This window comes from Onychostruthus taczanowskii, unplaced genomic scaffold (assembly GCF_017590055.1).
Source record: "Onychostruthus taczanowskii isolate IOZ18803 unplaced genomic scaffold, ASM1759005v1 scaffold8, whole genome shotgun sequence".
In the NCBI taxonomy this organism is placed as follows: Eukaryota; Metazoa; Chordata; class Aves; order Passeriformes; family Passeridae; genus Onychostruthus; species Onychostruthus taczanowskii.
In genome coordinates this window covers 8306250-8330017 of record NW_024505892.1, presented here as the reverse complement: position 1 = coordinate 8330017, position 23768 = coordinate 8306250, and the positions used below count along the sequence as shown (strand labels likewise).

Genomic DNA, 23768 nt, shown 5'->3' with positions numbered 1-23768 from the left:
GGGCCAGAAGTTGGACTTCATTCTGAAGGGTCCCTTCCAACTCAGCATATTCTGTGATTCTGTGATTCTGTGATTTCTTAACAGTCATAAACACAAATAAATCCTTTACATTCAGTGAGGATAAACACCAGTGAATTTACCAGCTGAGTGAATACTTAAGTGAAGATCTTAACAGAGACATGGAAGCCAAATCTAAATGTTTGAGCAGAAGACACTCAATGATTTTCATACATGACTAGCAATTAGAAATCCCTAAAAGCATTGTCAGGCAGTTGATCTCACTTTCAGTAATTACTTTCAGAAATTCCAGTAATATCAAATAGATCTCTACTTCCATGAGAGAGAGAACAATCTATTATGGTTCTAGTTACAGGATACTACTGGGAAATTAGAATTTGATTCTCCACTGCTGTTAGGTCTAATTTTAAAAAAACCCCAAAAAACAGCACCAATGAATTCATTCATAATCCTAGTGCTAAGATGCTAAGACAGACTCTCCAGTTTGTTTTTAAAGAACCGTTATACTCAGGGGGAGTGATGTCATAAAACAGACAGAGTAAAACTGATATGATTATATACCTGGATATATCAACTATATATGTGTAACTTGACCTTTCAGTAGCAGTCAACTGAAGCAGGGATCTGAGCTCAGTTTAATCATTTGGTTTTCAACATCCATATTGGAATTTTAAATGTATCAGTGTGGTCTCACCCAGAAATTAATCAAATGTGTATAAAGAAGAGTAAGAAAAAAAAGTTATCTAAAAGGAATGCAGCTTTTGAAGCATAAAGGCAAAACCAAAGTAGAGAAAATACTCAAGTGCTGTACTTGTTTTTCTAGACACACTAACATCTTTCCCTGTAAAATTTCTCCAAGGTATTTTTTGCACGTTTGTCTATTTGAACTTTGCCTTTTGGCAAACCATGGCAGCTGCTTCTCATTTCGCAATCCTTCACCAGTGCAATCTGTTCTGTCATCCTGCCTTGATTCATGCTCATGACCCTTGCTTCACACTCAGGCTGGGGAGCAGCAAGGCCAAGGGCCTGAGCAGCTGGGTAAGGAGAGATGGCAGCTTTTACAGAGCTGCTTTGTCCTTCCCCTTTTTCACTCAGGCGATGACAGACAAATGCAATATGCAGAATGCACTTCTATTCCAGGCTTGCCCAAGAACGTAGGAGTTATCCCTGATGCCAGGGACAATGCGGGTCACTGTTGTCTCACCACCAGCAAACAAAAAGCTGGCTAAGACCACGTGTTGCCATTGTTCCTCCTCCTTCCAAGGGGGAGGGCAGCAGCACAGTCTGTGGCAGCCTCTCTTCTCACAGGAGAGCAATGGGACAGCCAGCCTACAGGCTTTGTCAGCTCCTAAGTAGACCAGCTGGGTGAAATACAAGCCTTGCTTGTGTGAAACAGCAGCTGTACCAGAGCCCTGATGTTTCCACAGGAATCCCCAGTACCTCCATCATCACTACAACTCCATCCAGGAACGCAAGGCAGCGTAAAAAGGGGAAGATGAGTGGCATCAGAAACTCTCTGCTGCTCAGTAGCCCCGTTTTGCACTCACAGCCCATCTGAAATAAGCCCTGACCACAGCAGTACTCACATATGCTGAGCTGTCCCCTGTCAAAGAACAGGAGAGATTGCTCCCTCAGTTTCTTCCATCCTTACCTGGTTGTATACATGTTTCCTGGTAATCTAAGCAGCAGTTTCCAAGCTTGACACAATCTTTATCACAACGGCAGCTTCCAAAGGTCCTTTCAAAGCAACGACCTTTGCAGGTTTTCACTGTAATATTGGATAGTGTTAGATATCAGTGGCTGAGCCCAAATCAGTCAACATGCAAAAGAAACTAATACAGCCAGCGTGTGAAATGACACAGTTGGTGATTCCAGCGTATAGGATGGCTGCAAAAACAGTGACAGGCAAAGGAAAGTCTTGATCCAACCAAATGCTTATTTCCCCTTACTGAACAAAAATAATTTTTTATCATATTGAACAAAGGGTTCTGTCCTCTTTTAGCAGGAACATGGTGTTTCAGTATTGGCAGAAACCAAAGAAACAAAAGCTAGTTGTGACTGTCCTTGCCTCTCTGTGTCACAGGAAGATGCGAGTACAGTCCCTAAGAACATGTAAGATCTCAAGACGTAAGGATGGCTGTTCCAAAGCAGACACAAAAGATACAAACACTGATTTATTTTTTGTTCAATTTCAATATAAAAAAGAAAAAGACATAGCATTCTTCCACTAGATTGGGGTTGCTGAGAGCAGGGGAATAATCATAAATGAAGAAAAGAAAGGAAACAAAACGAAAAAACCAAAACAAACAAAAAAACCCCAAACACCCCCCCCCCCCCCCAAAAAAAAACCACCACCACCCAACTAGAAACATTAACAAAAATTAAGAAATTGGTCACACTGTCTAATCCTGAGCAACCACCAGAAGGGAGTGAGGGAAATCCTCCATCATTTGGCTTCTCTTCTGAAGAATCTTGAGGTGTGTGACATTAGGAAAATGAGATATTAATGAACCAATACTGCAGAGCTGTAATAAAATTAGAAGAAACCTATATATATATAGTAACAGAAATTTTATAAACTGAACTTCTGTTGAAAATAATTTTATGTTCAGCCCTGAAATTATTCTTCAGAGTTGCTCCCAAAGTGAAGCCTAATTTCTTTAAAAAAAAAAAATAGCCTTCTACCTGATGAAACTTCATCATTGAAAAAAACACATATTTTTCAGAACAGAAAACAGACAGAGGAATTCCACCAGGAATGTTTTCAGGCTACAATTCTAACCAGTAAAAAAAATAACTTTTTTTTTTTCCTCCATAATTGACTGGAAAAGATGAAAAACAAATGTTCCAGGACAACATGAAATAGAAGTTGTTGTGTTTTGTTGTTTCATTTTGGTTTTTTTAATGGTGAACTGAAAAAAGCCAGCCATTCACCACAGTGACAGCTGGGATACATGGAAGCTGCCAGATCAGACACTGAGTACTAGGATCATTTTACCTCTCAAGTGAGTACACACAATTATTGAGTACACCTGAGGTTTATTTTCTGGTATTTTTATTCCACTCTTACTGATACTGTTTCAAGCCATGCATGCATGCATCCTCCTACTGCAACAAGAAGGGTGGTGTTCTGATAATATGAAAATTAATTCACAAAAAGAAAAAAAAAGGAATTGTTTAGTAATATTACTAAATAAAAGACATATTATTTACCATCTTTTGAACAGCTAGGCTTCAGGCCAAATATACATCCTAGGATTGTCGTTAACATGCAGACACAGAGTACCTGTGGGACAGGAAGGAAAAGAAATAATATTAAATTACCATTGAATGGTTTTGAAAGTGCTCATTTTCTCTGTAATGCTATACAATTGTACTGAAATTCATAAACATGCTGATTGGGAGGCCAATTTCACTGTTTTCACCAGCAGTTTTCACTTCCACAAGTAGTTATGCTGTTTGCTATTAATTAGCAGTGTATGAACATGCTTGTCAGAACTGGGCCTATGTCTATCATTTCTTCTCAAATCCTTTAGCATAGACATACATCAGCATGTTTTTCTTGATTTCTTTTATATCATTCTTTCATGATGAGATATTTCTATTTCTTACACATTTTATAGAAACTTTTTTACTCTACTCCTTCCTTCCTTGTATGTTGTTCTAAGAAGGTGAAGTTTTGCCATTAACCACAGACTACCAACAGAAGGCATAGCCCTTAAGTGATACCTATAATTTTCTTAGGCAGGAAAACCTTTTCCCACTTCCTAGTATCCAGTTCATACTAGATCTGGGTCCACACCATGGTAAGCAACTGTGGGATGTCACATTAAGGCTGACCACAGTGTCTTGCACTGACCGGACACTACGGCTGTGTTCATTATGGATTCTGGATGCACTGAAGTTATAGAACAAGCACTGTATTACCCTGGTCCAGCATGTCACAGCAGGATTTAATGCCTGCTCAAATGCAGGGACAGATTTCTTTTAACCTCATTAAGTATTGGGTTTACTCCATAAACTCTTTGAAAAGCATATGCACTATCAGTGCTTACACAGTAATTAAAGGGAAGCCAATAATGCAGTTACAACAGCTATTCTATTTAAGTGTAGAATTTAATAAAGTACTTTGCCAGAAGTCCTGAAACAGAAGATACTGCAATAATGCAGGCTTTCTTGTACAAAATAATTTGGGGAGCTCTGGGTAGGGAAAATGTGTACATATCACCTTTCCAGTCACTGTTTTCTGCAGAAAAATCGCATTGAAGCAATACTTCAATAACTTCACACACATGGCTACACAATTCTGTCCATTTTTTTGTCCTTTCCCATGAGCAAAATCTGTTGAGTCAGCCTTCAGTAGGATGCCTGAATCATATTGTGATGTGGCAAAAATTCCTTCCATTTTAAAATGTCCCTAATTATTTCTTAAGTTTATTCTTCCTAAATACTATGAGCACTTCAGTAACTAAAAACTAATTGTGTTGTTTTTAAGAACTCTACAGTTTACTTTCCAATTTTGTTCACTAAAGAGTTAATAAAGACAGTAAGAAAGCAATTTCTGGAATGTGTAGAATTGGAATTCATATATTACTCTGAATTTTGAACTAAAAATTAACAAAAAGCAAATCAATCAACATAAAAATTATTTCATGTATACCATTTATTTAAAAATTGAACACTAGACTGCATAAATAGACGAAGCTGTGGCTTAGAATTCTGAACCAGGCAAGTCACTAGAATCTTATTCAACATCACATGTAGCAAAGAATTTTTTCAGTTCAATTACAGTCTTTGAATTGACAGGGAAAGAAAGAAAATATTAAAAGACTGAAGAGGGAAAAAATCTAGCATCATCTATGCACCTGGATATGAAAAAACTTACAGAAAGATGCAAGTCTCCATTACACCCAGCTATCAAGAATGAACACAAGTACAGTGCTTTGTACTTTTCTTTTTTGGTTTTGGTTTTGGGGTGTTTTTTGTTTTGGGATTTTTTTGTTTTGTTTTGTTTTTAAATCAGAATACTAACACATGCAGCATCAACACTTTCTATTACATAAGTATCAACAATGTTATCTTCAATATAAATTGTTCTGGACCTTTGAAATCCCTCATATAAAATATTATCTAGATAAGAGCAGGTGCACAGGGAGATATGTGACAATTCAAACGCAAGATGTCAAAGCCCAGCAAAATCAGTGGAGAGGACAAGATCTGCTATTGTTCTTTTAACATTATCATTACTATTATTGTTATTATTATTATTAAATTACAAATGGATTAATTTATTTTTTAAAAGCAAGGTTAAGAAAATCTTATTTCAGGGTGAAGATTTATTGTTTCTCTGCTCCCACCAGGCCCTGCTACTAAGATCAAGGAGCAGAATGCTCTCTGAGATGTGAACACAAACATGCTTTAAAACAATCTAAACCCACAGCTACTGTATTTGTAACAGCTTTGTTCCCATACCTTCAAATAGCTACCTAGACCTATGACCTATGGGACTTTGGCCACCTAAGGCATCCTTGTACAGAAAACACATTGCGGTGCCACTAAATGGACTATTAATATTCCCTTATGGAGCTTCAGTGTATGTAATGCAGGAATTTAATAATTAATGCAAAAATAAAATTTACATAAAACCCACCCAAAAGCGACAGTACTATGATACTTCTCATCATAAAACTGGTGAAACTTCGCTGAAATTCTCACAAATAATTTCTGTGATTTTGGCACCAAAAATAAAATCACAGTTTTGTCTTATATTCCAGGTTTTCAGTTTTACGCTCCTATGAACATAATTCCAAGAAACAAAAAACAAAAGGATTATGTTCACTGAGACACGAGTACTCTTTTGGGTACAAAATACCACTAAACGCAATACCAAATGCAATTATATAGTAAGATCTAGAAACTCTTGACTCACTACATTAAATCCTTTGTTTTCTTAACCTTAGTCCCACTAGATTAAATTTTTGTATTAAAAATATTTTACAGCAAAACAGTAAAGCTTCCCCCTCCTTTTTGTTTTCCTCTTTCTTTCCTTCTTTAACACTTAATAAATAATTTTTACAAAAACAGTAAGTTTACACATTAAACATTTGACAGTGTTCTGGGACAGTCAAATCTAACCCAGTAGAACCTCATGCAATTGCAGCTTAGTGTTTAAGGCTTTGAATTGAAGCTTTATCTTGAGCCTGAATGACTTCAGTCACATGGATACTATCCACACAAATGGCAAAATGTTCTGCTGGGACAATAAGGAGCAGCTAATACTGGCCAGCAGCAGCAGTCCTGACTAGGCACAGCAAGAGGTGTTACATCAGTAGTTTGTCAGTGGAAAGGCCCTAAGATTATCAACTCTGTAGATGATGAAGAATATCCAAACTATTTTTAAAGATCCAGATATTCACTGCTGCACCCTAAAGATGAACCAGTTTACTTTGCTTCTTTCTTATTGCAACATATCTGCTGTCCAGAGAAGTTGTGGATGCATTGGAAGTTTTCCAGTCCAAGTTGGACAGGGCTTTGAGCAACCTAGTAGGTGTCCCTGTCTATGACAGGGGTGCTGGAACTAGATGATGTTTAAGGTCCCTTGCAACCCAAACTGTTCTGTGATTCTATAAGAAAACCTTACCACAGCAAGTAGGTTACTAATTTTACCTGACCTGCTTTACATACAGGTAGGTCAGGTTGGAGATGCTGCAGCCTGCTACATAAAGATTATATATTTTTTTAATCCATATGAAGACAAGCAGCTGCATGCATGCTTGTTTACTAACAAGGACCTTGTTTAGCATCCTGCAGCAAGCACCAAATTCAAATCTCTAGCTACTACCAAACTGTCAACATAACACCTGCCTTGAAGGTTTAATCTGGCTTTTTAAACCACAGGAAGAAACCTTACCTGTTCTCTCTCACCAGTATTCTTTCACTCAAAAGAGAAAGCAAGAATTGAGAACAAGGTGACATTAAGAAAGAATACAGGAATCCAACATTTAATAGGAAGACAAGTAAAATTAAAGAACCTGGCCTTATAAAACACAGTAGAAAAATAACATTGTAAAATCTGTATCTTTTATGAGGCTACCAGCACAAACTGTCAGATTCAGTTCTAATATAGCACTTGAGAAAAAGTTTTTAAAACAACACAATAACAACTGCAGAGAAGAAAGTGTCCTTTTTTGGTTTAAAAATAATTTTTAGAAAGTTTGTTTTGGAATCACAAAAACATTGTCATCTAGGGATGAATCTCTGTCCCATCACTGCTTCCTTTACGTGGGAGGAAGCAATAAAAGCTTTGCTTTGTAAACAATTATAATCGTTGTGAATAGGTAGTTGAAAGTCTGGAAAACTGCAATCCTGAGAACATTTCAAAAGCCTTTTATTTCAAAAGCCTTTAATTTTGAGCTGGGTAAATTGAAATATGATAGCATGGTTAGAGAAGAGAATCATCACTCATCTCTAGAGCTGCATTTGAAGAGGATTTTTCAGCAGTAATTTTGGGGAGCTGCTGGAAGGGCTGGAGTCGGCAAAGCATGCAGGCTGCACACACCTGATCCCAAAGAGACTCCTCAGCTGTACAGGTCTTACTGACACACAAAGAAATCTCTCACTGGCCTTAGCTACTGCCACCTTTCCTATCACATTTTAGTTCTCCTTTGAGCAGTTAATACTACTGTCCCTTTCTCTTCATTCTTCTCTAGCTCCATCCACCTCTCCCACTCCCCTCCTCTATTCTGCATTTTCTTTGGCAAAGAATGCACTGATACTTCTTTTAAGGAATTATCATTATGAATTACATTTATTTCTGTGTTGATCTTCCTCACTTTTTGCCTGCCTTGCACTCAGTTGCTTTCCATCTCCCTTCCCTAGTATTCCATGGTCAACAAAACTTGTCATTCCATGATTTAAGACACATCCATTAACAACTACACAATTATCAAGGAAACCATGCAAAATAATGTTTTTCCATCCTAATCTCCACGATTGGTTCTCACAGTTGTGTCACACATATCCATGAAGAGAGGATGTCTAGACAGGGTCTGTAATGCCAGTATTAAGAAAACCCATGGAATTTTCCAAAACCACTGGGATCTGCAAAAGGCATGCTGTGTTTTCACTGTTCTGTGCACCTAGAATAGATGATTACTGACCTGAACCTTAACACTAAAATATCTTTGAGAAAGAATTTCACCTGCCAAAATGTAAAGAACACAATAATAAATAATGAACTTCAAGCAAGAACAGTGTCACCTTCTGACTGTTAAAAATGCAGACAGCATACAGTATAAAGAAAAAAAAACTACACTTATCTACACATGCCAGGGGCAGTGAAACACTTACTCATGCTTGTAAAAATTATTTTTAAACCAGCATAATCCCCTTGCCAACAGCTCAGTTTTATTCAAAAGCAGGGGTTACTTAATAAAGTTTAATAAACTGAAAGGAGTAGGTACTTCACTCACACCAGTGCTGCTACTCAAGTAACACTTTAGTAAATCACCTAAAAAAAAGTAAATCAGCACTGAATCAAGTGCACCACCTCCTTCTTGCACCAGTCATCTCTTCTTTCCACATTTGTAAATATTTTTATGGTCTACAAAGACTTGCTTCTGTTGATCTACATTCCACTCGTAGAGGCCAGCAGGAGGAGAATCGCTGAGGCTCTCAGGTCCTGGCTGTTGTACAACACTGGAAGTGACTAAATAATTCTGAAGTCAGTGGCTGAAAATGCTGGAGATAACACCCAAAACTTTTCGAGAGCTAAAATGATTTACTATGGAAATGCATAGTCATTGTTGTTTTTCTTCCTCAAAGAGGCACACAGGAGGTCTACTCTTATTCTTTCTATTGAGTGTTCTCAGGACTGTTATTATGTTCTATTGCAACCAAAGGCCATTCAAAGGACAAGAGTGTTTTAAAGGTAGATTGAGCCACTGCAAGGTATTATAAAAGCCTTCACAGAGCTCACCAAAGAGTGATAACACTTCACTCAGTAGAGAATTATCAGCAGAAGACATCATCATACTACAGCTCTCTAAATACCTTCCAAAACTATTCAAGCATCTGTTTTTAACAGAAAGATACCAAAAGACAGAAGAGTTAGCATCGCTGGAATCTAAAATATTTTTCTCATTTGTTGCTTGCCCAACTGTGTAGGTACATATTCTCCTGGAAGTCATTAGCACTTAAGCTGTTGTTATCAAAGCTTTACCCCAGCTGTTACCTTTTTCACTGCACTTAAGATCATGAGAGAATTTAGAGAAAAATTAAAGTGCAACAATATGCTAGCCACAAAGAAGGGGAAATAAAACTTCTAGTTCAATTCACAAAAAGCAGATAGCAGCTGACTCTGCTATTTAATCAGCAAGTAGATTTTTGTAGAAACCTAAGGAAAACAGGACTGAAAACACATGTTATGATAAAAAAGTAAACATTGTACTTTCAAGCACAATTCTTTTATTCAACACAGCAGACTAAGAACACAGAACAAAGCCCATCGCACGTCATCCACTTTAGTGGCAACCATATATGAATGCATGACTGCATAGAAAGGAAAGAAACTGTCAGTGATTATGCCAATTAAAATTTGTTTTCCAAACAAGTTGCACTGACTCATAAATAAAAGCAAAATTGAATCTGAAAACATGGCCTTAAGCCATCTTCATGCCCTTCCTATTCCAGAAGTGCCTTTTCAAGAATAAAGCCAAAGCTGTTCCAGTTTAGATTACAGTCGTGAGAGCTGTGACAAGAACAGAGAACAGAGAGGATAGTTTCTACAGGGTACTGCTTATACCACACAATATACCAAGTAAACCTATATTCACATCCATTTTTCTTTGGCAGATCCTGTTACAATTGCCAACATGACAGCAATATTAACTTCCACAGAAGACAAAATGACCTTAAAGAGTAAGTGAAGAAATCCTGTAAAACACCAGGATTATTAGGAGTGTCAAATAACTGCAGAACCACAAGCAGTATGAGAAGAATGTAGGACAAATCAGGTTTCAAACAATCATTTAGGCTGGAAAAGACCTTTAATATAAAGTCAAACAATTTCAGTTATTCATTGTAAGTATTTACTAAGTACACTGATATTGACCCCAGACTCATCTTCAGCCCTGAATCCTCTGGCCATTTTCCCAAAACAAAGACAAGGGATGATAAAGAGACCATTATTTACCTCAGCACCTTTTGAATATAGCCCCTCAAAAAACAAAAGGCAGACTATCAAATTTTGATACCTCCCACACAGAAACATATTTGAGCTACAAAAAAGTTCTAGAACTGGCCCATTTACCAGCATTAAACAGTGAAATGACATATACATGCCAGGTTGGATTATTGATTTTCTTGAAGTAGCTATAACAACACTACACTTTTTGTTATTCTAGGAACAAAAGCAACCAGCATTTAACACAAACTTGTATCCACATACTACCACACTGGAATGCATTTATATACGTTGATTTGCCTATATGCCATTACACAGCAGAACTGGGACAAGGCTATGCTCACTGAGTTTCTTCAGAAATGCAAATACTACATTTTTTTCTTATTACTTCCTTTTTTCCTTAGCTAACTTATTGTGTTAAACAATTACACTTTTATTTCATTTGAAATAAGTCCTTACTTATAATACATTTCTTTGTCCTCCACCACCCTGCATTTACCACAAAAGCCACTGCTGCCTTATAAACACACAGGAAACTTTTTATACAGGTGACTTGTGCAACATCTATGCAGGACAGTGCTTTTTGCTTTTCAGTGCAGAAAGTGTTTTTTTGAAAAGAGGTCAGGAAATATATCAAACCAGTATTTTGATATTTAAAAATATCATTCCAATATTGAACATTATAAAATAGCTTATCTTAAAATCACATCTAATACTGTTTCATTCAAATGGGACACTGTCATGATGCAGTACATTGACAAATACGTTCATAGCATATGGTCACAGAGATACTTGCCAATATATTCATTTCTATTATCAGCTCCAAGGTGAGAAACTCTTCATACCTTTCATGTTTTCAAAGCCTTTATTTACTCTACTCCTCCTTTCAGCCAGAAGCAACAATAACGTAGCTTCCACTGCAAGTCAAATCAGAACAATTCACTCTGTGTAATTCCAGTGATACCAGCAAAAAAATGCAAAGGAAAATTTTTGAAGAGCAGGAGTTGGAAGGAAGCCTTGCACAGTTTTTATATCTTTGGCCTTGCCTGAAATCCAAGTTTTAGCACAGTGTAACTAAGTTGTTCCGAATTCAAGATAAAATTATTACTACAGAAAGTCTACCAATTTAAACTGTTAATGCGTTCTTTATTATTTTAGTATCCAAGAGTTTTGCAGAACTATATGAAGGTGTTCGGAACACAAGCTGCCCCCCTCTTCCCAGGAGTTTGGCTGCCTGTGCTTGGGGCCAGTTCTCCAGTAATGGTTCAGTTATTGATAGGACTAATTGGGAGATCTGGATCTGTCTTGAAGATAGCTCTACAACAAAAAGCTAGAGAAAGCCTCAGAAGAGTCACTCTGCCCTTGTTTTAGCCAGCCTTTCCTCTATGCCCGGTCTGGAATATGGTACAGCCACACTACAGTCAAGTCCATCCTGGCCATTTATTCTGTTGACCCAAACTCACAGGCCTGCCTTCCCTTACCTTGGACCTCTCTTACCATTATACACTCACCTGGCAATTTAGACTATTGGCTGAACCTGGTTGGTGTCCCCAAATCCACTGTGCTCTCCTTACTCACACATAGTGAGACTGTCCCTGTCCAATAAAGGCACTGCCTTGTTGCCACGACTGGATAGTTTTACCTTCTCTTCCAGCATGACCTGCCTTCACCTGGTGCCTGACAGGAAGGCAAAGATTTACTGCAAACATTACTGCAAAATTAAAGAAATGTAATGAAAACCCTAAGGCACAGATTGCATTAGAACTCTGAATGCTGGAGCAGTAAGTCTGAGCACACAACACCAATCACAACTCCACTCACTCGTTCTGCCTGAATGGACCAAAGGGCTGAGCCAAGCACAGCGTGGCCTAATCTACACTCCCATTCTCCACTCCCTAATTCTACTCCTATTCCTAGGCCAATGTGCCTGCTTTCAGGCAGGCAGCCAGCCAGGAGCACTGACAGATGCACCAGTCACACAGCTGGGCGTGCTTCAGCCTGTCCCAAGATTTGCACTCCAGCTGGAGTCCAGGCAGCCAGAAGCATCCACACACACTGCACTCCAAAGGGTGACTAAAACCTCCTGCAAGGCTTAAGTCCTCCAATTCAGCTGCACAAGAGAGTATTTGGTAGCCTAAACTCCATGCTGTTTTATTGATGCTAAAAGCCATACCTAAAATACCCAGCTGAAAGCAAGCTGAAGTTTGCTTGGCCAATTCACAATCACCCCTTTGACTGTGTATCCAAATTCAACTTAGTTGGGAAATAAAATTTAAACTGAGTTCTGATTACAGTTTTTAATGAAGATGGTCTCTACCTTTGTGAAGATTTTTATAAAAGTGGAATTTGGGGAATGGTTTTCTCTGTTGTTGTTTTGGTTTTGCTGTTGTTCAGCTGGTGTTGGATTTTGTTTGTCTGTGTTCACTGTTGCTTGATTTGGGGCTTTCTTTTCCTATTTTTTAAAATCCTCAACCAAATAGAAAGACTCAATTCCTGTAAGTGTGTCATTGGACAATACTTTTTAATTCATATCAGCTTCTGCCTTTTAGGATAGGTTATGCCAACTAGCTTTATGAAGTGCAAATAAAGCAAGAATACAAATTAACCCTGGAAACCCTTCAGAGCTAAAATACCTAATTTTTTTTATTGTACAAAAGCAAGATTATGATTTTTGTCTTCAATACCCAGCATGAAAATCCTCACTTGAAGGGCAATGAAGAAATTCTGGGTTTACATTTCACTGCATATAATGAGAATTATTTGCAAAGTCTTCCCCATAAATGAGTAGACAGAAGAGAAATATTTAGTTATAATGATTTTTAAATTCAAACCCCAAACTTTCTTTTGATGGCTTAAATTGGATAACGTCTTTATTTTATTTTACATAACGTTACACTTTTATTCTAATTAATACATTTAAGCAATATCAACAGCAAGCTCAATAAAGAAAATGTTTTGTCAAACACCATGTGTTCATATTTAAAACCAAGTCACCATGGAAGCTGGAGAGCTGTAACATTGGCAGAAGACAGCTGTAAAGCATTCTTGTTTCCCAACATTGGAAGAGATTTTCCTACAAATTATTAAGATATTGGAGATCAGCCAAGAACTCTTTTAATGTTTCTAAACTGAAAGTGCTTCAAAGTCTATTAAAAGTATGACAGTCTTGTCACCATCATTCTTTACTTCATATTTCACCAAGCGATGTTTAATGCCAAAAAAAATTTAAATCACCCAACAGTCACTCATATTGAGCTGTGTGGTGTTTCTTGGATCTCAGAAGTCCCATCTAAGCTCAGTCCAGCACTGTCATTGAAGCAAGTAATTTCAGCAAGGACCACTTTTCCCTACTGAAAAATAAAGAAAAAATTACAAGCCACATAAAGCAAAATAATACAAAAAAAAAAAAAAAAAAAAAAAAAAAAAAAAAAAGGCTGAAATGGAATGGTTTGCTGAGGGCCAAAAATAGATTAAAGATTGAACATGGCACCCAGGCCTCTCCAATTTAGACAACAGCATCCTCCAATCCAGAGCTTGAGAACTGACTGATGCCCATAAAAATACCCACACTGAAGTCAACTGAAATCAATAACCATGGTCCAAATCACAAGGTTTGGGTAATTAAATACACATCCTGCCTTTTTTTATGGAAAAAAGAATACAGATATGCACTCTCTGCTGACAGCAGCAATGGCAAATATGAGCTGGCAACAGAAACTCTCCCTTGGGCAGAGATTATCTCATTTATTTACGATAAATGGGGGTTTATGATTCATAAAAGCTTAACATAGCAACCATGAGATGACTGAAATCAGATTTATAGAATCATGGAGCAGATGTTCCTGAAAACTACACTAAGGCACATGGAAAGTAAGAAGGCGATAGGTGATAGCTATTGCGGCTTCACTAAGGGCCAATTGTGTCTGACAAATTTGGTGGCCTTCTAAAATGGGATTACAGCAGTAGTGGAGAAGGGAATATCATCTACCTGGACTTGTGCAAAGCATTTGGCATGCTCTGCATGACATCCTGGTCTCTACACTGGAGAGATGTGGATTTGACAGAGGGACATGGAATTGGCTGGATGGTCACACTCATGAACTATGCTTAGGGGCTTGATGTGCCAGTGAAAACCATGAGGAGTAGCCTTCCTCAGGGTGAGCACAGGAACCAGCACTATTTGACATTTTGTCAGTGACATGGGAAGCAGGATCAAGGCACCCTCAGCAAGTTTGCCAATGACACCAAGCTGTGAGGTGCAGTCAACAGGCTGGAGGGAAGGGATTGCCATCCAGAACGGCCTGGGCAAGCTTGAGAGGTGGGACTGTGCAAAGGCCAAGTGGGTGCTCCTGCATGACAATCTCAGTACCAGCACAGGCAGGGCAGAGAATGGTTTGAAAGCAGCCCTGAGGAGAAAGACTTGGGGCTGTTAGTGGATGAGAAGCCCAATGTGACCCAGCATCCCCAGCTGGTCTGCAGATGGCACAAAACTGAGCAGTGCAGTTGACCTAACAAGAATGGGATGACACCCAGAGGAACCTGGACAAGCTTGAGAAGTGGGACCACAAGAACCTAGTGAAGTTCAACAAGTGCAAGGTGCTACACACCTGGATAAGGGCAATCCCTGAGATGAGTGCAGACTGGGAGAAGGACTCACTAAGAACAGCCCTGCAGAGAAGGACTTGGGGGTGCTCGTAGATGAAAAGCCAGACACGGGCTGTCAACGTGCACTCACAGCCCAGACGGCCAGCTGCATCCTGGGCTGTATCCACAGAAGTGTGACCAGCAGGTCAGGAGAGGGGATTCTGCCCCTCTACTCTGCCCATGTGGATCCCACCTGGAACGCAGCTCTAGAGTCCTCAGCATAAAAGGAATTCTTAAGACTTCTTGAAGCAAGTCCAAAGGAGACCCACAGAGAGAAGTAGACCACCTCTTCAGTGAAGATAGGTAGAGAGAGTTGGGGCTATTCAAGCTGAAGAAGAGAAAGCCCTGAGAAGACCTTAAGCACCTTCCAGTACCTGAAGGGGCCAATGAAAGAGCTGGAAAGGGACTTGTTACAGAGCACGTAGTGATCAGACAAGGGGAAATGGCCTTAAACTGAAAGAAGGTCTGTTTATATTACACATCAAGAATAAATTATATATTGTAAGGGCAGCAATACACTTTAAAAGATTGCTCAGAGAATATGTGGATACCCCTTCCATGCAAGTGTCCAAAGCCAGATGAAATGGGCTTTGAGCAACCTGGTCTAGCGTAGGTATCCCTGCCCATGATAGAGGGGTTGAAACTGGCTGATTGTTAAGGATCTCTTCAGACCAAACCCATTCTGTGATATGATAAGGCTAGAAGAGACCTGAAGAGGTTTTAATCTCTTGCCCAAAGTAGGAAGTTGGTTAGTTTTTGGGATGTGCCTTAAAAAAAGAAAAAAAAAAAAAAAAAAACAACAAAAAAACCACAAAAAAACCTGGACAGTCTTAATGAAAAAAGGGGAAAAAAACTTACAGACTATAAAAATATTAAGTGCGTTCCACCGCATTCTTTTTAAACTTCACAATTTATTATCTTTATGCACTCTGAAATGCTTGAGTTTCTCTTTAGATGAGACTAACACACTTTCAATGTCTCAGTCTGGACCTTACCTGGAATTTTTTTGTAATTTTTTTCTACTTAGGAATTCTCAAGCTGCAAAACTCCTTAAGAATTTTTCTAACAAAAGTGTCAGTTTAAATGAATTTTCCACTTCTGACAAAAAGTCTGAAGCTGTTGAAAAGAAACATTCTCTTATATTATTACTTTTATTTCTCTCAATGTTTCAGCTGTTAGACTGGCATGGAAAAACTTATTTTACCGGAATGAATGAATCAGACCAAAATGCAATGCCTGAGTTCCTGGCAAGTGGGAAAACCTCAAACACAAGCAAAGGTTATGCTGCTCTTGGGCAGCAGCATACTGCTCACTCACACAACAGCCTGGAGAGACTACAGACAGACAGACAGTTCACTGGGCTTTGAGGGACAGAAGTTTGTGCTCAAAAAACTGGCAAGACAGCGAATAAAAAGGTGTGCTTTAGGTGCTTAGGGAAGCACTATGGGTTAGTAAAATCCACCACCTGTGGAATCCTCCCTCTGCAGCAGCAACAGCTGCTCTGTGACAGGGTAAGGCTGGCTCGTGGACAAGAGCTGGGGACGTTGAGGCTGTGTTCACAAACTGCACAGACATCTGCAGCTGGCAGGCACTTGTGAAGGAAGTGGAGAATGCAGTCCAGTCTGAGCTTTCCAGAAAAACAAGAAGAGTGATTCAAGTATTCCTTAATCAGCAGAAATGCATTAACGAGTTTTTAGAAAATTTCAACATAAGCTCACTTGAAAGCAGTCGTTTGTGGGATTTTTTTATCTATATAAATAAATGAGGCAATACCACACACAACTAGGATAAATGCAGGCAAATGAGATTTACCTACATCTGGACACTTTAATAATTTCTCATTACTATAAAACTACAAACACCAACCAGGTAAGTCTACTCACTTTTTTAGCACATTTAGATATCATCAATGCTTTATAAATACAACAGTTTCTGAGAAAGAACAAACTAGCATTTCCAACTCCAGTTTGCTTCTTTCTGACATGTTTAGGTTAAATACATTCTTGTTTTACTCAATCCAGTATCACCTGCAGTATTTACAAACTTTTCCAAGTTCTCACTGAATATCTTACGTTATCTCTGTGTTTGCAGTCACCCCAAAAAAATTAGTGTATGGCCATAAATATTTAGAATTTTTTTAATTGTTTTTGTATAGGTGACATATTTCACTCTGACACTCGTGAGCACAGGAGGAAATTCTTGTCAGTTCTCAATGAATGGCATTTGGAAAATAAGAACTTAATTCAGAAGAATTAGTAACTGCAAGCACTAACTTGTGCTCAACTCTGGTATCTAAGTGGCTGTGCATCTCTAATAATTCTATTGCATTAGAGCCTAAAAAGCTCAGGGCAACAATACTAGGTTTTGAATAGGATAGCACTATTTCCCACTACTGGTATCTAATTTCTAAGCCTGAAAAGAGCTGAGCTGTCTTCACCATCCAACTGCAGTGGCTTTTATGGCACAACCTTAACCTCCACAGAAGACAATGAAGTAATGAAATGAGCTACTAACCACAACCTTTATTTACGGGGACATTTCATCAGAAAAGTTGCCAAAAAAGCTTCTGCATGGAAACTACCATAGACCTTTGCATTATTTTTTTTTTCTTATAACATTCTGACAAACTTAGAAACATAATTCACCTCCTGCTATGTTAGAAAGTATGACCAACCTGTAGTCACAATGATATGGGTGGATGAATCATTTGAAAAGGTAGCCAGATTACAAAGATATCAGTAAATTTGGATAGGCACCTTGACATTTATGCTTCAGTGTATTGAAAGAGGACTACTTAGGCGTAGTGACGTCTGCTGCAGTTCCACTAAAGCTTCCTTCCAAGAACACCACAATTCCTTCACCTTGATAATGATTTTAGCCTCATAATGATTACTGCAGGCAGTTTGGAAGGTCTTATTTTCACATCTCTATGGGGAGGATAATTATAATACAGCAGCGTGGCTAAAACTGGAAAGTGACCTACCTGCTAACAATGGCTTTGGCTGCTGGGGCTTCCGAACAAGGGCCAAAAGTGCCTCCCAGCAGCACTTGGAGACAAACTTTCAACCCACGGTAGCTCGAATTCAGAGAAAGGCAAGTTTTTACACTTCCTCTGTCCTTTTGGCTCTTGAACTCTTTTTAGATTTTCCAGCTGTATTTTCCTATTTTAACCAGATTTAGTCTTCCCTGGTGTCCCCCCTACAGCAAACACCTAAAACCACATGATGGAAGACGAGACAACCATTGACACCACAAAAAATTTTGAAAGATTTCAACGCTGAGGACCGCCAGAAGAGTAAAATAAACCAAGAGTTTCGAAGCCCTCTCTGAGGCAGGTCGCTGTCTATTCGCAATGCCACGCCCCTGCCCGAGGCTGACTCCCGAAGCGGAGCCGTCCCGTAGCACTGCTGCCCCAGGCATCCCGAGGAGCCCGCGCTGCCGAAGGCAGTCACCCTCTTCCAACACCGCCCAGAGGCTTCTAAGGTCCCGCCACGGGCTCGTCTCCCATCTCCCGAAGCTTGGGGACGGGCCAAACACCTGCGCCGGCCGCGGCGCTCCCCTCGCTCCCGCCGGCGAGGTGAGACCCAGCTCCGCCCGGCCCCGCGGCGCCCCGGCCCTTACCAGGGAGAGCACTTTGTAGGTGTTGGGATCCTTGCTCTTGCCGCCCGGAGGCTTCTCCGGCTCCTCGGCCACCTCCATGGCCGGCAGCATGGGCACAGCCGCAGTCTGCAGCCCGTCATCAGCCGCCCCTACCCCATCCAGGTGCTCCTCGTGGCCCTTCCCCGCTTGCTGCCCGTTCCCCTGCATGGTCCCCGCGGCTCTGCCCTCCGCCCGCCCGGACACGGCTATTAATAGCCCGGCAGCCCGGTCCCGCCCCGCCCGGAACGCGGACACCGGCGGCCCCCGCTCCCCCGCCGGCAGCGGCGTGCAGGAGGGAGCGGGATGTTCCCGTCCTTCCCTGCCCGCCTCGCTCGGTCACCCCGGCTCGGCCGCCCCCCGCTTTCCGACCCCTCCCTGCAGGTGAGGGCGGGCCGGGCAGGGAGGCGGTGCGGGGCCGGAGGACTCCGAAATAGTGTCCGGGGGAGGGCGCCGGGCCGTGTTTACGAGGGAGCGTGGAGAAAGTTTCCGCTGCCCGGTCCCGGGGCGGAGGCGGTGGCGGTCCCCGAAGCCGCCCGGCGGCGGTGGCACAGGTGTGCGCGGGGGCGGGGGTCCCGCTCCCAGTCCCGCTCCCGGTGCCGCTCCCGGTGCTGCCACAGGCAGGCAGCCAGCCCCCGGTGCGCCTTTGCACCCGGAGGGCCGCCGGCTGCTGGTCGCCTTCGCAAGGTGCTTCCCTCCGTCCCTGCCTGCAGTTCTTCGCCCCTTCCCAAGGAGGTTTTCCCCTCCCGTCCCTAAGCACCTGCGGGATGCCCTCGGAAACCCCCACAACGCGGGGCGTCGGGCCAGCAGAGCGCCCGCACACCGGGGCTAGGATCAGCTCAGCAGGCGGCTTCATCGCCCGCCCGGGGGACACTGCCACTCCTGGGGGGTGATTTGGTCTTTTCCGCCGGGAGAAGAGGGGACTGAGGGGAGACATCATCCCGGTTTACAACTTCCTCGTGAGGGGAAGAGGAGAGGCAGGCACTGATCTCTATGGTAACCTGCGACAGGACTCGAGGAAATGGCCTGGAATTATGTCAGGGGAGGTTTAGATTGGATATCAGGAAAAGGTTCTTCACGCAGAGGGTGTTTGGGCACTGGAACAGGCTCCCCAGGGAAGTGGTCACAGCACCAGCCTGAGAGAGCTCGAGAAGCACTTGGACAATGCCCTGAGGCTCATGGTGTGACTGTTGAGGATGGTCCTGTGCTGGGTCAGGAATTGGACTTGATAATCCTTGTGGGTTCCTTCCGGCTCAGCATATTCTCTGATTCTGTGACTTTGGACTCATTGCCCCCAAGCCAGGCCCTGCTCAGAGGGCTGGTGTTGTTGGGGTAAAATCCATGTTTAGTGTCCTTTAGGGCCTTTATTGGGTCTGGCACCACCTGGATCCAATATGTCACTTCCCAGTCATTCCCACTCAGCCCTGCTTGTTTGGCAAGAGAGAGGTGTTTGTACACACCCTGACTGTGCATGGGGAAAGGCAGTTCACCCCACATGTGTAGGTACAACCCTGACTGCAGGGCTGGCTCCACATGTGGGTCATTCCTCCTTTCTGTAATAGATCTGTGAGGGTTGAGTAGCATCAAGACTTGCAAAGTATGCCTTAGGTTAACATTACTAAAGGTATCTCATTCTGCATAATTTTTACGGGTTTTTTACTATATACAGTTATGTATGTTGACATTAGGCTTAGTCTTTGAGTTCAAATGAGATGGTGGGTTTGATTTCCTAGGGCTTCAGGAGTCTCTATCAGATTTATTTTACCTGTCAATGTACTCAGAAAGGAGTGGCCCTTACATAGTTTCTGACAAAAATCCATATTTTCTAAAAAATAGCTACAATGAAATTAAAATTTCCTTTGGAAGTGATCTTGATCCCTGTTGAAATGTTGTTGTTCTGCTTTCTATTTCAGCTGAGTTGCAAGAACAAGCTGTCAGTACAAGTTCCCATTAAAAATAATTGCCAGGCTGCAGCATGTACATTACTGCTGGTCTGTAGTGTTGCTGCAGCTCGCAGCATGCTGAGGGTCACTGCAGGGCTGCTCCCACGTGCCCGTTGTCATCTAATGAGGTTCCATAGGTGCAGTCTTGAGAATTTCTGCACTAATGTTTCACTTGGTCGCAAAGAAAAGAGAAAGGCAACAGAAACTGTGAGAACTAAGCCCTGGAGCCTACATTAAAAAATCTCCTTTATTCCATTAATGTGGCATTTCAAACAGCTGTCCAGCTGAGCAGACTGCTTATTATACTTTCAAGGGTTTTGGCATGTGAAAGTTGCAAATTGAATACTGGTTGCACAATAATTTTAAAACTCTCATAAAAACTGACATAGTCAAATTGTTTAGGTTTCGGGTTTTTTCAGTGAATGTGGCTTTAATAATTAGCACAAGTGGCAGTAGGACCATCACTTTTTTTTTCATAAAAATGAAAAAATACTGCAATAATGTGTGTAAGTTCAAATCTTTTATTTTTCCATTTCCAGTCACACTAGCAATAAAGTAAATGCTTTCTCTCTACAAACAAAAAAAAAGAGAAATTAAAACTTTGCAGCATTGGTTTTTTGTACAGATAAGATTTCATTTTTCATTTCCTTGTTTTTGCATGTAGAAATATATTTTTGATTAATTTAAAGTCAAATAGAAATCTTTCTTGTCCAAAGTGTCACTCACTCAAAAATTTGAATTGCACATATAGTGTAATGATGCTGCAACGACAATTATGTATAACTACACTGCAAACAAAAAGGTATATTTTTTTTCCATAGAAAGAAAGGATATTCTGCAGCTGGAGATAACTTCTGAGTTGTTCATTCATTAACCATTAACTATTCATTAACACTTACTCTTCTGTGTACAAATATTCCTGAAACATCATAAATTTTGTAATTTCTTTTTGTGACAGTACAAATAGTCAAGGTACTTGAGGCTAGTCATGGAAAATAATTAACCAGCATGGAAAATAATTAACCTACAGTGAGAAGTTAGCTCGTTTCAGCTGACTGACAAGGTGTCAAAGTGCTCTAGACAAGAGAGTCTAGAAAACCAAAAAAGACTAAATTTTGGCACTGAATATGTCAAACATATCTGAATAAATCTATTGAATACTGGGGGAAGAGGTAAAACATTCCCAATATCAAACCTTCAGAAATCCACATCTGCTTGGTCTCTTTGTGGTGAGGCTGTTAAATAGCAGTCAATACCATTTTAACAAATCTGTGACAAAAGACATCATTGTGAAACAAATTAATAGCAGAGATTACTGAGGTTGCAAATCCAAATTCTAAAAATTGGCTGTAGCCATTTCGACAGAGACTGAGGAAGCTTTTGAGGAAGTGAGGGCAGCTGCCAGCTCCAGCAGTAATTGAGTCAAGCTGCCCAACCAAATGTCAAGAGAGAATAGCAGTAACACCAGCTTCATGTCTGCAGGCCTTATCTGTGAAGGGAGTCATCAGAGATTATAAATTTTAATTTGCTGTTCAGCTTTTAGTGGCTGAAGCAAAGATTAACAAAAATCAATTATGTACGAGGAGCAAAAGGTAAACACAGGAAGTTTTCCATGCTGCTGCATGTCACAGCTTGTGATGTTTTCTCCTTGCATTTTTCACCTCGACAAAATCTCCACCAAACATCTGTTTTTGGAAAGACCTGAACAAACACCAAGTTCTCTCATCTAGCCCCTGTGTGAGAGGTGGCTGTGGCCCATTTAGGAGCTGTGGTTAGTGACAGGGGGTTGTAAATTGCACCATGTTGCATGATTGGACTACCCACTTGCACCAGCCAGAGTTGGGAGGCCCTTGCTGCTCTCACAGCGGGGGGACAGGGAGAGCTTGCAGGCAGAGGAGCATCATCTTGTGAGGTTGCCAGCGATAATCAGCTCCTGGCTGGCTGAGTCTTGCCTCTTGCATTGCAGTAGAAACCAGTGGTTGGTGGTTGGTGCAAATATTTCCTGTTGCATTGCCTCTAATCCACAGCAAAATTCCTGTAACCATGAAGAAGACCAGGAGCCCTAGGAAAGTCTGAAGCTGCTCGTTGAAGACCATTGCTGCTCAGTGTTGCACTGGACTCTACCTTATAGGAGCTAATTGAAGATGTTTCTCAGCTCCTGCTCTAAGGACTTCTCTGGCATTGTTGTATGAGTGTTGCATTGTAAACTAGTCTGGAAATCATTGAAAAATTAGCAATTATGGTAGTTTCTGAAATATCCTAATGGGTGGTTTTATTTAGCATTCAAAATGTGTCTAAAACTTCACCAAAATGCAAGTACTTAATGAAAGGAACAAATGAAATTGGAGGTATAGCTCAAAATTGTTTTATTACATCTGGGAGTAATGCCTAGGATGAAGTCAGAAATCCCACGGCATTTATGGGCATATCAAACTGTGTGGACTGAATGGTTTGCATCAAGGGATGGCACATAACCAAGCAGAGATCCAAGACACAAGGGCAAGGTACAGTTTCAAGTCACACATTGCAAGTCTCAGATTCTGAGCTTAGCATCAAGATGCCTCTTTGTCAGGAAAAATTAATTAGTCCTTTGTAACTACTTGCTTCAAAATCTGTTAATTTTGTTCCCCAACACGGCCCTTTTAATAAGTGCAGAAAGAAAATAATTTTTGCAAATAATTACCCATTTTTTGGTTGTTCTGCTGGTCTCCAAAAAACCAAAACCAACTATAGATAATAAACTGATAACTTAATATTTACTGTATAATTGAAAAATGGCATAATTGTTCCTCCTTTCAGTCTTAGTTTGGCATATATTATTGGAAATTTAATAACTGTTAACACAACAGTTGTTAGCTACCAGTGATAGCTGGCAACAGTAGAAGAAAAATATAAAAAGTCCTTTAGCAATAGGAAATAATTGCTTGACAGTGATTTCCTTCTCTCTAACCTATATAAAAATGCCTCTATTTGATTTTAGAAAAAATGCCTATACTCTTTCAAACTATAAAATCCTGATGTGATGACAACATATTGGCAGGATTTGTTGGGAAGCAGACTATAAGATGCTTGCATACTTTAATGCGAACCAAGCATACATTCATTATGCTCTTCTCAGCATAATCTCTCAAGCAAACACAGTTTCAATACCTAATCTGCCAACCATATCTAAATGGTCTGCACAATCAAGCCTATTATCAGGAAGAATACCTTGGTATCTATGGTGGAAAAATCGTAGGTTGTTCACAAAAAAAAAAAAAAAGGGGGGGGAGGTGGGAGGAAGAATACAGTGTTAGAGCAAACACCTGAGTGGTTTCTTGAAAACCTGAAAGGTTAATGCAGTA

The 23768-nt window shown here is 40.6% G+C and overlaps 1 protein-coding gene across 2 annotated transcripts in view; it reads right to left on the bottom strand.

Annotated features, from left to right (window-relative positions):
* Positions 1-18815, bottom strand: part of ENPP1 (ectonucleotide pyrophosphatase/phosphodiesterase 1) — a 52792-nt gene extending 33977 nt beyond the window's left edge. Inside the window, exons 1-3 of one of the 2 annotated variants that reach the window (XM_041423756.1) lie at positions 18467-18815; positions 3232-3304; positions 1670-1786 (exon numbers count right to left, since the gene is read on the bottom strand). In XM_041423756.1, coding sequence (XP_041279690.1) covers positions 1670-1786; positions 3232-3304; positions 18467-18652 — 376 coding nt within the window. In that variant the 5' untranslated portion in view covers positions 18653-18815. Of the gene's footprint in view, positions 1-1669; positions 1787-3231; positions 3305-18466 lie in introns of those variants that run through there. The other variant, XM_041423757.1, reaches the window with a different exon arrangement.
* Positions 18816-23768: the final 4953 nt, after the last annotated feature.